Genomic DNA, 22,456 nt, shown 5'->3' with positions numbered 1-22,456 from the left:
AGCATGGGGCTGTACAGAAATCATGCCCTCAAATAATCCCTGTCCCAGCTTTATCTTTCTGATGTGCTCGTGACTCTTATGAAATATTATATGATAAGACCCTTAAACTTACAGGACATAAAATTTTAGATTTCCTTGCCAAAATATTAGCTTTATTAAGCCTACACTTTAACTAACATTTAGGCATACATTACTTGCAAAAAATTTCAGACATTTTATTTCAGACAATAAGGGCACTAAGACTCGAGGAGTTTTGGAACCACTTAAAAGTTTTATTCAGAAGGAGATGTTTTGGTTGCTTAAAAGTTGGGATGCTTAAAAATTTTGGAGAGTTTTATTTTCAAGTCCGAAATTAAAATCATCTAAATATTTTTGCAAGTAATGTAGCAGACTGCTGATTGTAACTGTATGTATTGGAATGTCAAACCCCCCAATGTTGACAGTGATTTGACCTCATTGTTTCATGCCTAATAATTCATAGCAATTCACAGTCAAAAGGTCAGTGGTAGTTCATCTCCCCCACCCCCCTCCCCTTCTATTCCTCATCATCCCATTCGTCCCGCATCCTACCTACCCTCCCCCGTCACCCAACCCAGAATTTTAATGTGTTGAAACAAGGTCTCCAAGGTAATACACTAATGGTTGAAAGATTTTCAGTTGATCGAGAGTTTCTCAACAATCTGGTTAAGCGTATATAAGCTTATCTGTTTAAGAAATCTCATAATTTTATATCATTTGAACGAAACCAACGCCACGTAGTAACTTTTGCATGTTACACCGGCGATGAAGAAACAGAGGATTCCTTGAATTAACGGAAAGTAAATTCTAAATACCTTTCAAGTAACACAAATAAATACTTACCAAGATTTCTCCCCCGAGGGACCACTCTGCACGTATAAACACGTCGTACAAAATGTGGTCCTCCGTGACCGCTGCAGCCATGATGGAATTCTCCAATTGAAGGCGAAGAGACTACGAACTAGCATTTCATTGGCTGAAGTAGATCACGTGAGATGCCATCGTAAGAAAACCGCCATCTTTGAATTGAGTTGCGTGTTCCTTCCGAAACAAGAAGTAAATTGCATCTCGTGTGAAGACAAACAAAAGTTTCAACAATTTAACGATCAAGCTCTCAATGGCGACAGAAACAGCGTTCAGACCTCGCGTGGATCAAGAAAATGCTTCAGCCCTGGATATCAAGGGTGGAAATGTATCAGGTATAAAGTTAAGCTTAAAACAGAAGCAAAATTCTCATTGGAAGTGGCATTCATTGCTATTGAGGACTTCAATGAAAATTCTTCCAATGAGCCAGTTTTGAACTTTCTTAATGTCTTTAGGTGCTATAATCAAATGGTTTTAGGTAGAGATCAACTAATATATTCTCAGCAATAGAGCAAGAATTAAATTAGTGAAAATCTTACTTTGAGAATCTAGCCAATCAAATCATCTGTCTTCAGAGCCACCTTTGCCTTGTGAAAAGGCTTTACTGGCCAAGAGGGCCAGGTGGCTTAACAGAAGAGAATGGTGCTGTTAAATCTTTTCAGTCCAACAATAAATTAAAGTGAGTTTACTAACTACATGTGTAGCTTGCAAAAAAAAAAATTCCTGAAAGATTGAAAAGGGACCTCTACATGTTGATGTATAGTCACTTCATGCTATAGAAACCGTGATAAGGTCCAGGCTGATGGGCCACCTGGCTCGTATGCAGACTTTACCTTTACTTTTTTTTTCATGTTGATGTATATTACACTGATAATGAATATTAAAAGAATAAAACTACGACGTTTCAAAGTCATCTTGACTCCATTATCAAGCAGAGGTGTTAGCTGTAGTTTCGAGATTAAATACAAATAAAGGTGATAGAGTACATTAGAATAATAAAACAGTAATGAAAACGAAACACTTATTATTCTAATGTAAATAACTTTGAAATGTCGTAGTTTTATTCCTTTAATATTCATTATCAAATATATTTCGAAATGTTCTCTTATAAGGATGTATATTACAGTGTTATAAAACCTAAAAACTACATGTAGGAATGTTGTATGTCTTTAATATCCAAATATTGGTACACAGGGAGAAGTTTTGGTGCTGCAAAATCTTTCCAGTCAGACAATGCTCCTTTAACAACTCCACGACGTGCTCTTGGAGATGTAGGGAACACCATCAAACCATCCACTATGAAAGCCAGGAAGGGACTTGCATTAAAACCCAACAAGCTAATGGGCAAGAAATCTACAACCACAAAGATTTTCCAAGATCGTGCAGGAACGCCAGCAACTAAAGGACTGCCACTCTTACAACAAATAAGCTCTGCAGGTCTTAAGCAAAGTAGCAAAAAGAAGCAGGCAATTCATGTAAAGACTACAGAGAAACAAAGAGTGAAAGCCGAACAAGACCAGTGTCAAAAAGAAACAATGCTTCCATTTACTGATAAAGGTATGAACAAAGGTGTAATATTTATAAAATAGAAAAACTTAGTGTGGTATACAAAAGTACATGTACAATTTCAGTTAGGGAGACCCAGTTCATTGTCCAGGCTTGTACACTCAGGGACTTTTGAGTTCTTTTAACTTGCTTGCATCCAGCCACATGCACATGTATGTGTATGTGGAATATTGCATACTAGACAAAGGAAAATAAAGAAATCAAACTGATGCACAATCACACGATACAAATTAAATATAAATATGCAGGTTTTCCTTGTCACACAAGCACAAAGAAAGGTCTTCAAAGATCTGACAAGGATTTTTTTCTACAGGTCCTTGAATTAATAAGGGTCTTTCAAAGATCCCTCAAGATCTCTGGCAAGACTCTTAAAAATTATATGGCAAGTACTGAGATCATCAATAGGATACTCAAAGATTTTGACAAGAATCTTTGTGCATCTTTGAAAGAATTTCATCAACTGAAGGAGTAATATTTGTTCTGTTTTATTCTGTTCAGAGGATGCTCTTCCAAGACCCAGCTATGTTTCAGCAATCTTGAGGAATGTTGGAGCTCTTTATTATGGCTGTCAGTTTAGACCCCAGACTGGCATTGATTCAGATTCTGAAGACAACCCAGCAAATTTTGTGCACTTTGAAAATGAAAGAAGACCAGAAAAAGGTACACAAAACTCCAAAAGTTAAACTCTTTCAAGAAACAGCAGTTTGTATTTTTATCAGTGTAGGGCCTTCTCGTGCTCCCTTCTCTGCCTGCTTTGAAACTCAGCTCATAGCGCAGAGTTATGCCACTCCACTAAGACACTTGTGTGAAATCCAAAATGGTGAACTTGCAAAGATTCAGTGAAGATTTCAACAAAATTATTGGCCCAAGGATGCCAAGAAGAGACATCCTATTGATGTTGACATTGAAAATCATGGGTTTTCTGTTTTAAAATTTTTATAAACTTTGTGGCATGGTTGATGTTACCTGCAGAATATTGTAGAATGAAATCTATCCATTTCTGGGCATGCTTTAATGAGCAACTGCTAACAGATTCATTTTATGTTTTTTCCAGCTTTGCTATTATGAGTCTTTCTTATTATTATAGTCGCATGAGACCCAAGTTACTGAGTAAACCCCTAATGTGTGTGTGTCTTGGTGTTTCTAGATACCTACTTTGATTCACTTCCATTTGAAGGAGAACTGGATTTGTTAACTCAAGGCTTTGATACACTCAGTCTTCCAGATATAGAATTGCCACCTATCGATATTGATTCACTGGGACTTGGCTTGTTGTAGAAATAGAATATTATTTTATACATTAGTTGAAAATTACACTGTAAATTTATATTAGCTGTAAATAGATTGTTTTGTTGTGTCAAGAATTTCCATATTCTAGTTTGGTGTTCTTTTTTTTCCTATATTTTGAAACAAGTTTTTTCCTGTTGTAAATCCTTTATTTTTCACTGTTGTAATAACAAATAAAATTTACCACTTCCATTGTCTCTAGACTTGAGATTACAGTCTCTTTTAATTTCATTGCCTTATTTTGTTTCCATTTGAGATCCCCTGTTATTATTTACCAGTAATATTTAACTGAAATATTGAAATAAACATTGAAAAAAGCTGTGAATAAATGTGCATTTTGTCTTTGTTGACCCTGCATGTTCTCCTTGTCAAACATTTCCAATATTCTCTTTGGACAAATTAGCTTCTTCGTTCTTAATAAATGACTTGGAGAGCACCTTTATTCTCAAGATGAATGCCAAAGATGAATGCTAAAGATGCAAACTACTAACTGGTTTTCCAGGGATTGTGTAACTCAGTTTTTAAAAGAACTTTTCAGCTGGAAACCACTCACGTGGTAGTCTCCTTCGCAGCCATCACACAATGCTTCTCTAATAACGGTTGCAAAGGAGATTACGCACATGCAGCTTGTGATTACAATTGCATTTATAGTGAGAACACTCAAATGGTGAACAGTTGATTGTTTAAGTGACAAAAGAGTGAGGACTCTTCATATTAACAAGAGTATTAAGCATTTTTAAACTGTAAAAGCACTTATCTTGCTCATTATAACCAAGGAGTCTTCATTCTACAAACCCAAAAGAAATGTAAACATGAATGTGTAGAGTGTTTGCAGTTTGAGTGTCCCTACAGTGAACATTTTATGTCATCTCTAGAGTCTATATATAGGAGGGTAGAATAAACAAAAAGCCAAGCCAATAGAATGGCTCAAGATTGACAGAAATGGAAGGCACTATTGCATGCTCTATGTTCCCCATGGCACAAATGGGATTAGATAACAATAATGATGACAACGATAATCATAAGAGTTAAGACCATGGAAAAATTTAGTTGGTTTGTAAATGCATACGATAAGAAAGATAAGATAATTTATTTAAAGTCATATACATGGGATGGTTACCCAGTGAGCCAGAGGCTCATGATAAAAGTGTTTGAAAAGCTAAAAATACTTCTCATATCTATGGCACATTAGGTGCGTTCTTAACAACTTATGGTAGGTTGTTCCAACTATGAGTAATGATATTTGTGTACAAGCTATGGAAAAAATCTACTATGAGCAACAACATCTCACAGAGGGAATTGGCCATTGACGAGAGCAGATAGGAAGGAAGGAAGAAGGGACTCTCCTTCTCTGCTTTTCTTCCTTCCCTAAAATGTTGCCCATTCAATGGACTCTCCAGAGATGACTGGAGACAAGTCAGGTGCAAATTTGTATATTTTTAACGTGAAAGCTTTGATATAACATGTTCTTCGATAGCTTTTGATGACTCACGTTCACATCTTAGGCATCTTGGGGTGGTATGTATTAAATTGGACTGCTAGCAGTATGGGGCAAGATGTTTCAGACCAAACAGAATCAAGACTAGAAGGGATTGGGACGAGACATGGGTGCGGCACTCTCGCGTTCACGGATGAACCTCATCTGACCTTGAGAAAAAAAAGACCGGCTGCAAGGAGTCTATGTGTAAATGTTTCAACGTGACTGCTATTACATAATTCGATCTGCCTTAGCAAGGAGCTCAACATCCACGTCCATAGCTTGAGCTCAGACACCTGTGCACGTGTTATATGCACAGCTACACCAAATTGTTAATGTGTGTGCAGGATTTTAGCTGTTCCTAGCTAGAGATGGATTACCTTACAACTGATTACAATATTAAGACGCATTCATGTACATATTAATATGCAGGCATATTAAAAAACCCGGTTATGACCATGTCGATCATGTTCATTGATACGAAGTATGCATCACAATCTCGCTTTAAAAAGTTTTCTGTTATAGATTCTAGAGGAGATCAGAGTAAAAGTCCTCAAGAACATTTCTTTCAATAAACCGATCTGGGCAAAATAATCCCTGCTGCGCGTAGAAACTGGCGACACGAGTTTTGTTATTGTTATGGTCCAACGGTGAATGGAATTCTTGTCCAGCCTGTCACGCAAGACAAACCCGCGTTTTTGGCGGGTAGTTTAAGCCAATCACAACGCGAGTTTTCAACGCACCGGTTTCAAGACGAGTAAAACGAGCTACGCTCTCCTGTTTATAAATTCAAGTTTTACATCATCGTAGTAGAGGTGAACACGTCGTAGTTGGCTTTGTGGTGAAGAGTGCAGAAGTGCATGCTCGGTTTTCCTTGTTCCCAAGACAAAAATGGCTCCGGTAAGACTTCACTTTCGATTATTTAATATTTCCGTGATTGTTTAATGTTGTGAATTATCTAAATTCTATTTCATGTCGGTTTCATAGAAACGTGGTATTCTTGAAAGACTTGACGCAGGGGAAGTTGTTATTGGCGATGGCGGTTTCGTCTTTGCGTTGGAGAAACGTGGTTATGTTCGAGCTGGTCCTTGGACGCCAGAAGTTAATGTAGAGTATCCTTCGGCAGGTAAATTTGATAGCCTGACTAGAATTTCGTGAAATATTTCCTGCCTGAGTAAAACTTTGAAAATCGTGACTTCACATTGTTTTGATCGACAGACACTCTTTGATCGCGCGGTATAGTTATTGAAATGGAGCAAACGGTCGGACGAGGGTGTTGTACTTCATCGTATCAATCGTTTTGTCCTGTGTTTATGTTCAAAACATGTTACAAGGATGCCGTGAATTTTACTTTTAACTTAGTAAGCTTATCTAGCTTAATTTGTGGCTATTTTACTTTCGAAGTAATTGGCAGTTTAAAAACGGAAAAAAACCGCCAAATTCCTAGCGGATAAGTTGATGGCACGGCCCTCTTTAGTTACTCTTCTTCTTCTTACCGAACTTAACTTTCTTTCCAAACCTAACACTGAAATATTTACAGCTTGGCATTTGACAAAATAATATTTTTCTGAGGTTTGTTGAAAAAAGTGGAAGGACAGTTCTTAGCAAAACTCTAAATCATAGTAAACACAAACGGAGCTCAAATCGGCAACGCGTTTTTTTGTATCCGAAAACTGGAGTAAGGGTTATTTCTCTGTAACTTTGGTTGATGGACCTGACCGGCTACCGTCGTGCCTAACAGGTCATCTATTCACCGTTTGTCTAGGTCTTTGTATGAGGAAACCGGTTGCTCCGGTCGCAAAATTTTGAGAGAATATAGAGAAGTCGTGCATGTGTTCTGAACAAAAGCGGAATTCGGAATTAAATCGCACAATTCAACTTCCTTACCTTGTGGTTTCATTTTCTTAGAAGGGGAAACTATAGCTTCTCATTAGTCAAAAATTAAGGACATCCTTTGTCACTTTTTGCATGAAAGCGTAAGTTATCCCATTGTATTACATCACAAGCCCCCACAAGCTGTTAGCTTTATAACTCATCATGTTGAAATAAAGGCTTCCTATCCTATCCTATCAATATGTACAAGTACATTTTTTGACATGTCCCATGTATATTTACCACCCCCATCACAACTTAGGACCTAGGACTCTGCAACACTGTAGTGGCCTATTAGAAATCAAACTAGGGGAGGGGATAATTTCTCCACCCCCTCCCCCACCTCCAAAAAATAATATTATGCAACAGGGGAGGATCTAGAGAGAAGGTGCAGGGGGTGTGCACCCCGCCTCCCACTGAGATGGAGCCTTCTTCTTCGTATTTGTTTTCAAAATTTGTTTACTTTGCCAGTCAGTTACACCATTCCTTAGTGGTGCACCCCTCCTTAGAAAGATCCTTGATCTGCCCCTGGGCAATAATATTATTCTCCTCTCATAAAAATTCTTCAAGCAGTTGAGCAGCAAAAAATTCTTTCAAGCAAACTAAGAGATTTTTTCCCCTTGAGTAGGTACTTATTTCATCCCCACCCTTACCCCTCCATTGATTAATTTGCTCCTTATTAATCAATCTCATTCCACTCCACAGTTAAAGAACTTCACAGAGAATTTCTGCGGGCTGGCTCAGATGTGATGCAAACATTTACTTTTTATGCCAGTGATGACAAACTTGGGAATCGTGGAAACACAGCAGCACAGATTGGGGTGAGTTTAACATTGCTCATTTCAATGTAGCTATTGTACATTGAATTTTATAAAAAGAGAGTTTTGGTTGCTATGGAGATGTTTGACTGCACATGTCTGCTTTGGGACTTGTAACGGTTGATTTTTGAACTTCTGGCGTTTGTAATAATTATTAGTATTTGTTACGCAGTGCCAAGCCATCAACCAGGCAGCATGTGACATTGCCTTTGAGGTAGCCAATGAAGGAGATGCTCTGGTTTGCGGCGGAGTATGTCAAACACCAACATATTTGAGTGGTAAAGGAAAAGAGGCTTGCCAGAAAGAATTTGAGAAACAAATAGAAATCTTCCTCAAGAATGATGTAGACTTCTTACTTGCAGAAGTAAGTTTCACAGTAGTACATAAATCAAGCATGTGACTGTAAGCCTTTGATTACGAGATGGTATTGCCAGCAATAATTATTACAGATCATTAAAGCTAAACAATTTAACATTACGATAAAATCAATTCAATTAGTGTATATGTCTAATAAGTATTTTTACACTTACCACAAGAAGAGTTCCAGGTATTTTTGTTTACATTTATTTGAAATCCTGTGTTATTTCCAATTCTTCAACTCAAAACATTTTTCGATATGTTCTTGTTATTAGTGAGTGCAAAAATCTAATTGGCTGGGCCAATAAGCAATACTCAACTAGCTAGCTCAGAAGCTCCAGAAGAAAGCAGACACATTTAATTGTGATACATTTTATTTCTAACTTATAAAACTGTAAAATTGTTCTCAGTACTTTGAACATGTGGAGGAAGCTGAATGGGCAGTGGAATCGTGTAAAGCCACGGGCAAACCTACTGCCGTTTCACTGTGCATTGGGCCCCAAGGAGATTTGCACGGCATTCCTACTGGGGAATGTGCGGTGCGCTTGGCTCATGCAGGTACATCAATGAGTCCAGAATAGTTTTCAACAAAATGGCACGAAATTGCAAAGGTTAAGACAGGTTATGATCAATATTTCACAATCCAATGTTAATTGTTTTTGAAAATTTCATATAAACTTGCAAATCAAACCAATGATTCCAAAAAGATACCATATGCTAAATATTCTGAAAATAGAATATACCAGCAGTTTCTTAAACATTCAGTTTACCTAATGTGACATTTAACCAAAGCAAAAGGTCAAAGTACACCAATTTCAGTCTTTGTGGATCATACCTGATGATACAACTTAAACATCCTTACATTTACTACGTAGAGCTTAAAGTTTTCACCAAACACTTAATTAATGCATAATATTCTCTACACCTCATTTATGCTAATACATACTCATTTCTTCTCAGTCTCATGCTTTGTTCCGTCCATTAACAAACCACGTAAATTGATTTTCAAGGTCTAACTGTTAAAGTGTTGCATTTTTCTAGGTGCAGATATTATTGGTATTAACTGTCATTTTGGCCCTGATGAATCCATTGAAGCATGCCGTTTGATGAAGGCGGCCCTTGATGCAGCTGGGATTAAAAAGCACTTGATGGTTCAACCTCTTGGATACCTTACTCCTGATGCTGGCAAACAGGGGTTCATAGATCTTCCAGAATTTCCTTTTGGTTAGTTCCTTTCACTGTTTTTCTCTCTTAGGAGTATATTATGTAAAAGAGCAAACTTGCAAAACAAGAACATCATTCACTTTAAAAGGGTGTGTGGTTTGATTCCTTTTTTCACACAATTTCTGAAGCTTTTTTCTCGGAAAGTTGTTGGAGAGTGCAGTAAAAAAAATGCCAGTTAACCACAAACTTGTTCTTTGCAGCTCTAGAGCCAAGACTGATGACTCGATGGGATGCTCACAAGTTTGGTCGTGACGCTTACAATGCCGGAATACGCTTCATTGGTGGCTGCTGTGGGATTGAACCCTACCACATCAGAGCTGTCGCAGAAGAGGTGAGTTCCCTTTATTGCAATTCAAAGGAAAACAGTACGTTGCTAGTCATGATGTGTTTCAGTGTGATTTGCTCTCTGTGAATTCCCGCTATTTGTGATTTGTACAAAAAATGTTCTCTCTAACCATTTCCCGGATTTCAATATGCACAAGTCAACAATTTTCATCTTGTTTGTTACTCAGCTGGCAAAGGAGAGAGGAAAGCTGCCAAAAGCAAGTGAAAAACATGGCCCTTGGGGAGAGGGGCTAAGGTTGCACACTAAGCCATGGGTTAGAGCCAGGTAATGAAAATGTCTGTGACTTAAAAATCATAGTTAATAGAGGGGATGATTATGAAGTCCAGCAAACATCAAAGGAGAAAACAAAGATACCAAGATTTATGATGGAAGTTCTACCTACAACTGTGCACAATCTTTGGTTTTTGCTCATACACAATCCATGAATTACATAACCATTTTTCATGCACGATCAAGGCCAAAAAAGCAAACAAAAACTTACAACAAAGATCCTTGTCAGGCTTCATACCCATTCCTCTTTATTAGCTATAGTAAAATGCAGTATTGCATTTGTGCTAATATGATGTTAAACATTTCATGGGAATGACAATCAGGAAAAATTAATTTTCAGGATGTCTTTGGTATCAAAAGTTTTGCTTCTATTGCACTGAAGTAACTTATAAGTTGATAAAATTATTATTAATTCTATGGCTGAGAGGTAACCAAATAAGCTGTTACTATAGCAGTTTAAATCAATACAAAATTGTTTTTCACAAAGCATATGGAGCTTGTGTAATTACAAGCTAAATAAAATTGTGTTGTACTAACAGGGCACGTAGAGGTTATTGGGAGAACATCAAGCCATCAAGCGGCCGACCATTCTCTTCTAGTATGTCAAAACCAGATGACTGGGGTGTTACTCAGGGAGACAAAGACTTGATACAACACAAAGAGACAACAACTCAAGAAGAGATGGATTCTGTCATCAACCGAGCCACAAACAAAGAGGAAGTTGTCAATGGAAGTAACTAAGATCTTGAAGTCATTGTAAATAGCCTATAAAAATTGCTGTATCATAGACGGAGTTTAGAAGAGTGTCTTTGGGAATCTTTCCACAGTAAATTGTACTTGTCAGTAGTAATGTCATTGACATATTTTGATGATTGAAATGGAATGTTATCCAAGTCCTACTTGGATCGTATTTTAATATTCTTTTTAAATTGCAATTGCAATAATGATATTTGCAGTTAGTGGCGGCTGGTCTCTATTTAAAGATTTGAATTTTGCCAAAGAAAACAAGTGCTGTATAATATATCCTCTTTTAATCGGCAAATCCACAGCTAAATACCTAGCAGTGACGTGGTTGAATTCCGTACATGATTTCCATGATTGATTAAGATAACAAATTAGATATTTTTTTATCTTTCATTGCCCTTGTTAAATGTTTCATTAAATTCTTTGCTAAATGAATTTCAGTACGGGTCAGTTGTGTAAATAAGTATTATACGAATGCTGTCATGTTTTCTGTAACATATGGGATTCAAAATTGCACTTTGTAAGATTGTAAATTAAAAATAAATGTAGTCTCGCATAACGTCATGCTTTGTCAAACTTAATCAATGCATTCTCTATGAAATACTTAAAAGGCGATGTGCCCTTATAAACACCTACGCCCTATCCCCACCATTGAAATCAATGCTAAAATGTTGAGCATCACACTTTCCCTCCAAGTCTCTAAAAGTAGTTTAGACAGCAGAGAAAGTACAATTCAAAGTAGACAATGGAAATGAAAGGGAATGCACATAAGAGCTGCAGCTAAGATGCACCAGATTAGCTCACTGCCAGCTATTTTTGTGTCCATCCTTTGCTACAGGTCAGGGTCACTGTTAATATTCATACCCAGATCTCACTTGGTTTGACACGTGGCCGTGGCTATGACTAAACATGGGAGGAGAATGTAGGGACTGGGACACAAGGACTTGGGGACTCCGGGAGGCAATAAACAAGCAGCACCTGATATTTGTGCTTAATGTGTAAAGTACATTTTTCAGTGGTGGATAAGACACGAATGTTACAGGTTTAACATGAAAACGCATAGACTTTTCTAAAAGTCATTCCAATAATTCCTCCCTGGCCTGATTGTAAGTTTACCCTCTCACTTCGCTCGAGGGAGATAAATAAGTCAAGGATTAAGAAAAGGTCAACTTGTGGCAAGTCTAGAAAACACAGTTACTTACCACGAAAATCCTCCATGCCTGCCCATGAGGTTTACGACCTTTTCTGAACCTTGAACTCTCACAGTAAAATAGGCATGCAAACATATTGGGCCGAACCATGGATGCTGGGAATCATCAGGTACTGCTCAGTGATGTGCTCTTCAGCATGTAATACCATTTTTACGATAATTGCAGAAATTCTCGCATGCTCATTGGCTAATTTTCATTGTCAATAACCGAACAGACTCAAGAATTTATTGTTTATGCCATGCATCAAAGAGCCAGAGCGAACAATTTGACAATTTGTTATTGTAAAAAACAAATGACGTCAGTTTTTCATGCATCTGTCCTGTTATTGACTTGGCTATTGCCTCGTGGATCCACAACTACTTTGACCACGTTGTGACAAAATTCACGATCAATAACAGGGCAGACGCATGAAAAACTGACGTGAATTTGTTAACTTGACAGCACTGCAAATTGTACTAAACACATTCAGCACAAAAATCAGGTGTTGCTTGTTTATCACGTCCCCGAGTCCTTAGGTCCCCGCTTCCCATGTCCCCAAGTCCCCACATCCCCAAGTCCCCACGTCCCAGTTCCCACGTCCCCGTGCCGTGGAAGATCTGAGTTCAACATTACTACAGCTCTTCCTGACCCTCCTATGAAATATCTGCAATTTCTTCAGCTATAAAAAAGACGAAATATTCTTAGTCACACGGGCTGGCTGTTTGAGGCAAGCTAAGTTCTCTGAAAATTGACGTTGGATACATTGAAAGTCTTGCGAATCTCGGAGTATTATACTTCCACAGAGTATAGAAACTTCACAGCTGGTATTTTCGATGATGAATAACGTTTGTCTATAAAGCCAGAGTAACTCTTTAACGAATAAAATTCTGAACAGGGCCCGTTGAAGTCTGGCTACACTTGATAGGTCCAAACTTGACGGCTACTGTCAGAACTTGTCAGCCACTGTCCATTGAGTGTTTAAGTACTTTTTGAAGTCTCATTAGTGTTCTGTTCCTCGATAATATCGTTATCAATAAAGTTCTGATCATTTTCAAACTCTTGATCATCGTTAATTTCTAATTGCTGGACGTTCGCGTGCAACACCTCCGTTGATTCGGAGCTGTTCAGTCTTGTGAGAAACGCATCGAGCAGCCTTCTGTTGAGATGATCTGTTTGTGTGATCTCTCTTGTTGGTGTCGCCTCCTTCGTTTCTGGGTTTTCCGTTCCACGCGTCTCTTGCTGAATTTTTTCTTCAGAATTTTCAGCAACGGCCTCCATGATCAAAAACAAGATGGCGGATTAATATGACTTTGTAACCACGCTTTCGGTCTAGACCCAAGCCTCCAACGAGAGTTCGTGTAAACTTGGGAAAGTTTTGACCAGTTTTTGTGAAATTTCCCTCCCACGTTCGACCAGTTTTCGAAAAATCTAGATTCAAAATAAACATACCGTGTGTTTAATCGGAGAACGAGAAGGAAGAGGTAAATGGCCAATAAAGTGCAAAAGCAAAGTGAATGCTATATTGACTAAAGCAGATTGCTTTCCTGTAACTTCTGCACGACTGATTTTTTACTAAAATTAGTAATTCTTTCAGTAAAAAACCACAGAGAACTAGATGAGTTTCGTTGTGTTTAATGACTTACTCTGACTACAAATAATTCAAAGCATCCACCAGGAGCCAAGAATACAGCATTGTTAACGCCTATTTTCAACAGTACATTTGTCATACACAGAAACAAAATACACAGATTTTCTAATGAAAAATATAAAATCCGTTCAACTTGTAAAAAAAACTTGTTACTGAAGATAGGGCTCTTTTTATTGAGCTTCTGAGGTGTTTTCATCTGCGCCAACAAAACGTATATTACTATTCCCGTTTTGTGGTAATTTGGGAATGTTCAGATAAGGACAGCCGGCAACGTTTACGTTTGACAAGTCGATCTGTCTTCCTGACGAGAGAAGAATGCTCTCGAGATGCTTACATTTGATTACAGACATCTCGGGTGGGTTCTTTACAACAGCACGTGACAAGAAGATGTTGCGCAGATTGTTGCATTCGCTGAAAGACACGTGCGCGATCCTGTCGGGTTTAACACGAAGCTCAGCGCATTGCAAATGATGGCAATTGTCAAGTACTAACTTGTCTATGGCTTTAGCTTCAACATCTAACCGTGGTATGGATTCGTCGCTCTCCATTTCACAGAGCTGTAGCCCAATTTTACTAATACGCCTCGCTTGAAGATGATAGCGTGAAAACTTACAGTTCGTGGTGCGGATGAATGATATAGTACCAGCAATGACTTCGAAGTCCAGGGCAGCCTTGCTGTCGTTTGGAGTCTCACCCATCGTTACACTTAAATGTTTGAGCTCCTCGCATTTCACCGCAATGGCAGTCGCATTGGGCAAATTTATCGACACGCGCTCGAGCTTCCGACTTCGGATGAAAATTGCGCATGTTGACCTGTCTTGAGGAAATCCACAGAACTCGTCTGCCGTGACTGGTCCTCGTCTGTACACATCACAGAGAAAATTTTCCAACGTAGGACAGTCAATCTTGATACTTCCTAGCCTGGGAGCTTGACACAGTAACAGATTCAACACTCTTAGTTGCGGACACATAGCTCCATACAGTGTAAGGCCCGTCAGTTCACCAATGATGGAGAGTTTTTTGATTGTTTGGTGCCCCTTTAAAAAATTACGCAATGTTGTAATGGGCATTGCAGGGCAAGCCACCAACTCCAGATGATTTAGTCGAGTTGAACTGGATTTCAGGTTATGAAAGTTTGAGAGATTTCGCAAACACATTGATTCCAATGACTTGGAATAGACAAACAAAGCAGTAAGATCAAAGCAGTTTGCGAGTTGAAATTCCTTCAAGGCTGGCGTATTACAACGCAAACATTGCATTCTTAGTGTCGAGAGTCCATCCAAACCCAGTGTAAGTAGGGACGCAGATTCGATGGACAGCAGGCTTTTCCGGTCACGGTGAACCATCCCAGCACCAACAAACAAATGACGGAGTGTCTTCATTAGCTTCAGCATGATACGCAAGTGGTCGCTTGTAAAAAACAGCGGGCAAGTTCTTAGCTCCAAACGCGTCACCACAGCAGCTAGACGCTGAGAGGAAGAAATTGTTTTCAAGCACATATCTCTGTTGTGAATAATATGCGGAGGTAGTGTTGGTACAAGACCAAACCCAGATAATTCGAGCTTTGTCAGGTTTACCTTGTCAAGAAACGCGATCAATGTGGAAGGCGGGAACGCAATCGAGTCCAGCGCAAGTTTCAAAACTTTGAGTTGAGGAAATCTAAGAATAACCATCTGGAGATGTTGAGGCGTAATGAAGTTTTTTTCCAACGTTTCCGGTTGTTGGAACAACCATTGGATTTCTGGAGGTTCGGAACGAAGGTATTCAGTGAGATTCAACTCTTCCAATACGCTTGCGCACTGCAGTGTTTGTAAGAATCGAGGATCCCATTCTAACAGTGGCACATCTAAGCAGGTTAAACTTGTCAAGCGAGAGAGCAGCTCTCGTAAAGATGGATCCGTGAAGGTTCTCGTTATTGGGTGATCTCTTAAGCACGTGACATAATGTCCAAACTTAAAGAGACAATGCCGAAGAGCATCTCTGTGCCTCGCGTATTCTGTAACGCATAACGGGTATGCCCGTGTAAAGTGGATACATTTCCAAAGAGACGGAGTATTTTCAATCACGTCCTTCCATCGTTTGCACACCATTGAAAGGCGGGCCAAATTATCGTACACTGGATGAAAAAACGCGAGAATTTGCGCCAACAGTTCATTTGGTAGGGCATCCATCGTTCAACTTTTTGATCACTGAAGACAGTAAGCTACAATACACCGCGTGCGTCGTACGTCATAATACATCGACTCATCCGCGAGAAAAACGCACGCACAAAACCTTAGTTAAACCACAAACCGTAAAATCAGTGTTAATAAGTAACTTCAGAAATGAGATGACATTTTCAGTCAAGCACAAACGTGGCGACAAACATCTGTCCCCTTTTCAGTGTAACGGTAATTACAATCCGTTTGAATTTATATAGCATTCTTTTACAAAGTTCGTTATTTGCGTTATACTGTATTGCGTCAAGTAAGTTTGAATAGTAACGGAAGTAAAATATATAAAGAATAGCCTTCATTTGGCGCGAAAAAATATATATGTTATTTGCCAGCTGGGAGGTCCGTCTAGTGAAAAACTGTGACCGAGGTCTTGAAAATGCTGCCCGAGGCCGCAGACCGAGGGCAGCATTTTCAAGCCCGAGGTCACAGTTTTTCACTAGACGGACAGGCCCTAAGCCGGCAAATAACATATTTATGTTTTTTTCCTGCAGTAAATTGGTTTTACAGATATCTGTCAGTCGTTGCTATTAAAATCACTTGAAATCAGACTTTTCTACCCTAAATTGAATGGCAGAAAGCGAGGAAATTCGTTAAGTGTATTTCACCGAAATTCTTCTGAATACAGCAACGATATGATCAGAGAGGTATACTCGACCGAAATTGACTCAAATTTTACGGCGAGAGAAACATAGGATTACGCGCCATTACAGCGCCAAGCTACAAACAACCAAGCAAACTCTCACAACTTCAAAACACTCCATTGAATTTACTTACAATGAATTTCTTTGCCATTTTAATGTGAACAGAGATAACCTTACGTTGACTAATCGTGGATGGAAGTGTAAAAAAGGCAAAAGATTGACGATAACCGCTAACCGTTTTAGGAGCGAAATAATCGCCACAGCGGGGAAAAAATCCGGTCCGTGGGCCGTATCGTAAAAAGCTAGACGGATCACGAGCGCATGATTAGCCGCTGAAATTCTAGGATTTAGGATTCCGGCCCACTCAGATGCTTAAGGAAAAAATAATCTCGGATATTCCCCCGTTTTAGCTGGGAAATATTCGGTCACGTGACGTGTTTAGACCAATCGCGCGTGAGCGAAAATATTTGATGGATTATAACGTTAATTATCTTGCAAATGTTTTCGCTCGCGCACGATTGGTCTAAACACGTCACGTGACTGAATATTCCCAACTAACTTGGGAATCCCCAATTCCAAAAGCGCCCGTGTTACGAAAAATATTCGAAGGATACTAAACACAATAGTCTCCATTTGGCGCGAAAATATGCTCGGATATTTGTCCTTGGACATTATCTGTTCCTCAAAGTTCATAGTTTTCCTCGAGCTACGCCCTCGGAAAACTGTTTGCTTCTCGGAGCAGATTATGTCCGCGGACGAATATCCAAACAAAGGCTAGCTGTTGTTTATCTAACCAGGTGTTAAGACTACCTCAAGGAAAGTAAAAGATTTTGGCCATTACATTTCTGATCAAATCAGGTTTTTCCCATTAATGTACGGTCTCTTAAAGTTTTATCCGCTATTTGGTAGCCACTGAGGGGATGGGGGGGGGGGGGGAGGGGGGTTGGGGTTGCAAAACTGTTGGCTTGTTTCATCAATGCTGCATGCGCGCACTCTCAATGCCGCCTCTAACCAACACTTAGACAAATATGACTCTGGGTGGGTGGGGCAAAAGGATGAGTAAAAAATAATTGCTGCTTATTTGAAAGACTTTTCAAAGTAAAGAAAAATGGCGTTTTCCTTTTAGAAATATCTTTTTTCGTTTTAGAGATATTTACGTTTTTGTAAGGAAAGTGATGACGTCATAGATGGTTCCACTAAAACAGCACAACACTCAATCGAGAATAACTCTAGAAATATTAAGGCAGTGTTCTTTAAACTTGGCACAAGAAATGTACATCACAAAAGAAACATAATGACACCCGTCGCTCCATTACCATGACAACAGTTATGCTGCTGGTTCTGTTTTAATTAAGACTAAAATTCCCAGATTTTATCTTAAACAAGGATCATCCACTCCCACCAATCTAATGGGGAGAGTCAAGACAATATGGGAACCATGTGTGTTCCGAGCAAGACCCTCTGTCCCACTTTAAAAGGTTGCAAATGGGTATGTTTGATTTTTCACAGAAAGAGACTGGTGCCAAGAGTGTTGCCATGGCAACAACATAGTAGGTGTCATTCTGTTTCTTTTGCGATGCACATTGCTGCTGCCAAGTTTGAAGAACACTGCTTTAATATTTCTAGAGTTATTCTCGATTGAGTGTTGTGCTGTTTTAGAGGAACCACCTATGACGTCATCACTTTCCTCATTTGCATAAAACAAAAACGTGAATATCTCTAAAACGGAAAAAGATATTCCAAAAAGGAAAAAGCCATTCTTCTTTGCTTTGAAAAGCCTTTCACATAAGCAGGAATTATTTTTTACTTCATAGGTACTTTAATGGAGTTTTACAAAGTGACCAGATCACCGAATTTATCGACATGATAAAGATATTTTACCTTATCATATACAGCTCGATAAAGTAAGTAAGTAAGGGACTTTATTTTATTTCATTCTATTTTGTTTATTTAAACTTGTGGCTCTCTATAAGCAAAATACGATTCAATCAAAAACCTACACCTAGTAATAAAGATAAAAAAAATTTAAAGTTAATTAATAATTAATAATTAATTCCTGAAAAGCCCCATTGGGGAGGTAACAATAAAGTATGTATATATGTATGTAATTGCCGATATATCACAAAACAAATCGACTCAGTTGCAAAGGCTTACTTCTAAAAGGAAATTGCCATGGATAAGTATTCTGTTTAGTTCCAATTTATGTTTTACGAAGAAACATAGCTTTTTGTTTTACAGCAAGGAACACATTACAAAAGAATTGTACCGACGAGCTCACTCCGAAAATAAAATCGAAAAGGACGACACTAAATAAAACAATAACCCCGTTACCAAGTAAGCGCACTCTCATTACGCGCGTCATTAAAGTAATAAGAAAAAGGCGAAGTGTATCAAAGTTCAATATAATTATCAAGCTTTATAATCAAATTCGTACGCTGCCTGCATCGTTGGTAGTGCCATATCCAACGCACGAATTCAGCGGCTCCATCAAACCCCTGCTGTCCCTGTGAACGCTCTTGTGCCGGCGCTTGCCGATCACCATGACAGCGATGGCTAATCCGACAAAAGCCGTAACGCCAAATGTAATACCAACCGCAGTTCCAGCGTCCACTTTATCAGGGGTGCCCTGGGAAGACTTTTGCTTGTCTTGCGTGGTGGTCTCGGCCAGATTCATGCCAACTATACCAGGTCCATCTATGTTGGATACAGCTGCGAACTTCGCAACAGAGCTGAGTGACAAAACGGAAAAATATTATGGTTCCATGCGCGTCATCTTTGAATTCTGAAGTGTTGGTTTAATCGTTTAAGGGAGGGGGAAATCGCGAGAATACCCTGAGAATAAAACTCTTTCATAAAACAAGGCGAGAACCCGGACCACATTAGTGGGAGAAACCGCATACCAACTGTACCGACTGACGTCCCTGATCCTTATCTCTTTGACTAGTTTACTCAAGTGTTTGTAGAATTTTTCATCTGCGAGAACCTTGAAAGCAACAACTACGGGAGAGCAGGGGAGGGGGAGGGGGTGTCACGTAGGAACAGCATAGTCGTAATCCTATAATGAGACCAAGAGATGCACACTCAGTTACCTTTTAGTTGCTAAAGTCCACTGAAGAGAGCCGGGACGTTTAAACCAGATCTGGCCAGTGTCGTGGTTAACTACAAGCAAAGGCACAGAGTAGTTGAAAATTTTAGGCGCACTTGAGTAGGGAGGTCTTTTGATGATTGGTAATCCCTGGTTGTTGAATATGTTTGCTTTGACACAGAAGTTGATCTCACAATCTTCCTCGATGGCGCCAAGGTGTTGAGAGTAACCGGTTGGACAGGACTTCGGCCAACCAGATGGACCAGACTGACTGACAAACGACGCCAGGTTTGAACCTATGAAGAAGAAGAAAGAAACGACAAAAATGCAATTAAATAAAAGCCAGCCTGGTTGGACAATTTTAACTATCTACTGTTTTCCGTGGATGAGAGACTGGAAACTGGAGAAGAGAGCTACGATAACGAGATTTCCGTGTTAAACGGAAAAAGAGGAGCACCTCTGTGGCGGTCCAAAATCCTCGAACAGAATGTCTGGAAACGTTCTAATCTATACGATTTTCAACCGAAGTTGTTTCAAACCGAAATCGGATCAGTTTAGCTAAATGGTAAGCACAGTGAAATTCTAAAACTTAAAGGCAATTCGCATGTGCGACATTATTCCAAGGCACGTGATATCTATATCATGACGTATCTACATACCCTGGCCGTTGACTGCGGATTTCGGGACTCCAAGCGGATTACCAGCATTGCAGCTGAAGAAACCACCAAACGGCACTGACTGCTGGTAGCCAAGCTCGTAATCATCACTCACACACACCTGCATTGTGGCTCCAAAACGCAGGGGGTAAAACTTGAGTGGACAGCCGTGATCCTGTACCACGGGGTTCTTCAGCACCTTGCTGTAGAGTCCTCCAAAGAGATAGCCTGTATTGGTAGGGACCTTTCCCTTAGCCACGCACCAGAAGGTCGAGTAAGTTGTGAAGCCGCAGTGAGTATGACACCATTTAAAGACAAACAAGAAGCGGTGACAGTCACGATGACAACTTCGGGGAGTGCGGCCTTGATGAACCAGGACAGCCTCATAACCGTCGCTGCAGGTGTAGTCGGATGTGAGAGGGTTCTTCTGAAGCAGGGCCTCGCATGGATTACCATCAGGAGAGCCTTCGAATTGGCACGTTTGAAAAACGCCCCCGAAAGTGTAGTTGTTCGTGGGACTCTCGCAAGATCCATCCTCGAGGTTGGCTTGAAAGCTAAAGTTTGGAGAGTCCATTTTCGTACATCCTTTGATGGTGTTGTGTTCGTAGTACAATTTAATAGCTCGCTCAACCACATCGGCTAATTTAAAAGTCAACTCTTCCGACAATTCTGGTAAACTTCCCGGTGTTATGGCGTAGTGCAGCGGATCACCCGATCGATCAACTGCAACAAGATCGTCAATCAGTTGATCTTCCCACTGATTGATGGTAAAATTTACTCTGAAGGGCGGTCCTCCAAACGTTAACGCGGTGGAATAAACAGTATTGTTGGTGTACTGGTCCAAATATTTAACGTCGCTTGCAGTAGTGTGGCTAAATTTTGTTTCAAATTGAAAACTGTTGAAAAATGACGCACTCGCTGCTGCCGTTATCTTCCTTTTCTTTTCATTTGAGTCTGCGACGAATCCAAATTTTCTTGTCAAGTGATCCACCTTAGCGAGAACCGCACCCGCCTTGACGCTTGTAATGTAGTGCGTTCCAAAGTCGCGTACCAGTATTTGCGACAGAAAGTTCGCGTATGCAGTATTATTCTGTTGCAGATGAGAGGCGATTTCGAGTAAACGCGATTTGAACTCGGGCTGAAATGCGCTGTCGGGTTGAAGCTTTGCTGTGTACAGGACATGGCGCATTTGGACTCGAGTCGTCACAGCTTTGTCTTCTACTTGATGCTTTTTTACTGACTCGAACTCAGACGAATACGAACCGCCAATACTGCCAAACGAACATGATATCGAGGCTTCAACGTTGATAGACTTCGCTGTCGTTGAGGAATAATTGTTCCAGTGATCGTAAAGCTCAGCGAACATGTGCACTTTGCTTTCCTTGACAGGATAAAGGAACACATTATCAGGCAGAAGATACCTGCCGTCATCTGAGGTTTTACACTTGGAGTAATTCTGCGAAGAAACAACACCCATATGTTTATTCCTCAAATTGTCCCATCCGCCGCCGGGAAGAACTTCGAATCGATAAATTCCGTTTGGAACAGGACAGAGTCGTGGATCACCGAAAGGAAAATTATAGGGTGACGAATCATTGTGAGCGAATACAAAACTGGTGCCAACTATGGCAAAAATCAGTGCACAAGCCAGGAAAAGCCTAGCGATCAAGGACACCATTGCAACGCCAGAAATAATAAAGAGAACCGTGATCAATCCATATTATGACATAGACTTTAATCACGCCATTGTCTTGGACACAACTCGTGATTGCCTAACCTGTGATCAGACGTTCCCTTGATCACGCGTTAGTGTTTACCATAATAGACCTCTCTTGGTATTCCCAGACGGACAGAAAATGCGGCCAACCAACATCTTGTCTGAGTTGTAGCGTGACACGAGCCAACCGCGAGCCCAAGTAAACCGCGAGTCACGAGTCAACAACGAGTCAACCCCGAGTCAAGCCAACTTTTTTGATTTTTTTTTTTATTTTGTCCCGAGAAAAATAGATGGTAGGGAATAAAATATATGAATATAGATTGTCTTAGCAGTTTAACACGGAGCGAGCCTATAAAAGGTAACTTTGTTGGCGTTGTTTTTTGGGGCAATGGAGGAAAGCCGAAACAGCGGTCGCACAACAGTAGAAGTCGTGAAGAAAAAGTAGTTTTTGGCTCAGTAA

The 22,456-nt window shown here is 39.8% G+C and overlaps 5 protein-coding genes across 5 annotated transcripts in view; 2 read left to right on the top strand and 3 right to left on the bottom strand.

Annotated features, from left to right (window-relative positions):
* The window catches only part of LOC145499317 (NBAS subunit of NRZ tethering complex-like), a 57,971-nt gene extending 56,943 nt beyond the window's left edge, over positions 1 to 1,028 (bottom strand). The window contains exon 1 of the mRNA XM_081478823.1: positions 862 to 1,028. Coding sequence (XP_081334949.1) covers positions 862 to 942 — 81 coding nt within the window. The 5' untranslated portion in view covers positions 943 to 1,028. The remainder of the gene's footprint in view (positions 1 to 861) is intronic.
* Positions 1,029 to 1,032: 4 nt separating this feature from the next.
* Positions 1,033 to 3,936, top strand: LOC145499337 (uncharacterized). Its single transcript, XM_081478844.1, has 4 exons — positions 1,033 to 1,217; positions 2,077 to 2,439; positions 2,947 to 3,108; positions 3,596 to 3,936. Exons 1-4 carry the CDS (start codon positions 1,136 to 1,138, stop codon positions 3,724 to 3,726), a joined length of 738 nt encoding a protein of 245 aa, XP_081334970.1. The 5' UTR covers positions 1,033 to 1,135; the 3' UTR covers positions 3,727 to 3,936.
* A 2,068-nt stretch (positions 3,937 to 6,004) lies between these two features.
* On the top strand, positions 6,005 to 11,407 carry LOC145499301 (betaine--homocysteine S-methyltransferase 1-like). Its single transcript, XM_081478806.1, has 9 exons — positions 6,005 to 6,112; positions 6,200 to 6,338; positions 7,790 to 7,905; positions 8,075 to 8,266; positions 8,670 to 8,817; positions 9,301 to 9,483; positions 9,684 to 9,814; positions 9,996 to 10,093; positions 10,639 to 11,407. The coding sequence occupies exons 1-9, from the start codon at positions 6,104 to 6,106 to the stop codon at positions 10,838 to 10,840; spliced, it is 1,218 nt and encodes a 405-aa protein (XP_081334932.1). The 5' UTR covers positions 6,005 to 6,103; the 3' UTR covers positions 10,841 to 11,407.
* A 6,069-nt stretch (positions 11,408 to 17,476) lies between these two features.
* The window catches only part of LOC145498777 (uncharacterized), a 127,752-nt gene continuing 122,772 nt past the window's right edge, over positions 17,477 to 22,456 (bottom strand). The window contains exon 13 of the transcript XR_014050892.1: positions 17,477 to 18,355. The gene's annotated coding sequence lies outside the window, so the exon portion shown is untranslated. The remainder of the gene's footprint in view (positions 18,356 to 22,456) is intronic.
* LOC145498739 (macrophage-expressed gene 1 protein-like) overlaps positions 18,350 to 22,456 on the bottom strand; it is a 4,114-nt gene continuing 7 nt past the window's right edge. The window contains exons 1-3 of the mRNA XM_081478674.1: positions 20,283 to 22,456; positions 19,628 to 19,919; positions 18,350 to 19,267 (exon numbers count right to left, since the gene is read on the bottom strand). The exon at positions 20,283 to 22,456 is cut by the window's right edge and continues 7 nt beyond it. Coding sequence (XP_081334800.1) covers positions 18,961 to 19,267; positions 19,628 to 19,919; positions 20,283 to 21,957 — 2,274 coding nt within the window. The 5' untranslated portion in view covers positions 21,958 to 22,456 and the 3' untranslated portion in view covers positions 18,350 to 18,960. The remainder of the gene's footprint in view (positions 19,268 to 19,627; positions 19,920 to 20,282) is intronic.

The sequence above is a fragment of the Orbicella franksi genome, chromosome 1 (genome assembly GCF_964199315.1).
Source record: "Orbicella franksi chromosome 1, jaOrbFran1.1, whole genome shotgun sequence".
Taxonomy (NCBI): domain Eukaryota; kingdom Metazoa; phylum Cnidaria; class Anthozoa; order Scleractinia; family Merulinidae; genus Orbicella; species Orbicella franksi.
This window is presented reverse-complemented; position numbering and strand designations above follow the sequence as displayed.

Bases quoted from the DNA above. Each gene is read 5' to 3' on its own strand.
- LOC145499337 (XM_081478844.1), top strand. From the start codon at position 1,136: ATGGCGACAGAAACAGCGTTCAGACCTCGCGTGGATCAAGAAAATGCT. The intron at 1,218-2,076 runs GTATAAAGTTAA...ATTGGTACACAG, and splicing joins CAAGGGTGGAAATGTATCAG to GGAGAAGTTTTGGTGCTGCA. The intron at 2,440-2,946 runs GTATGAACAAAG...TATTCTGTTCAG, and splicing joins GCTTCCATTTACTGATAAAG to AGGATGCTCTTCCAAGACCC.
- LOC145499301 (XM_081478806.1), top strand. The intron at 8,267-8,669 runs GTAAGTTTCACA...AATTGTTCTCAG, and splicing joins TAGACTTCTTACTTGCAGAA to TACTTTGAACATGTGGAGGA. The intron at 9,815-9,995 runs GTGAGTTCCCTT...TTTGTTACTCAG, and splicing joins TCAGAGCTGTCGCAGAAGAG to CTGGCAAAGGAGAGAGGAAA.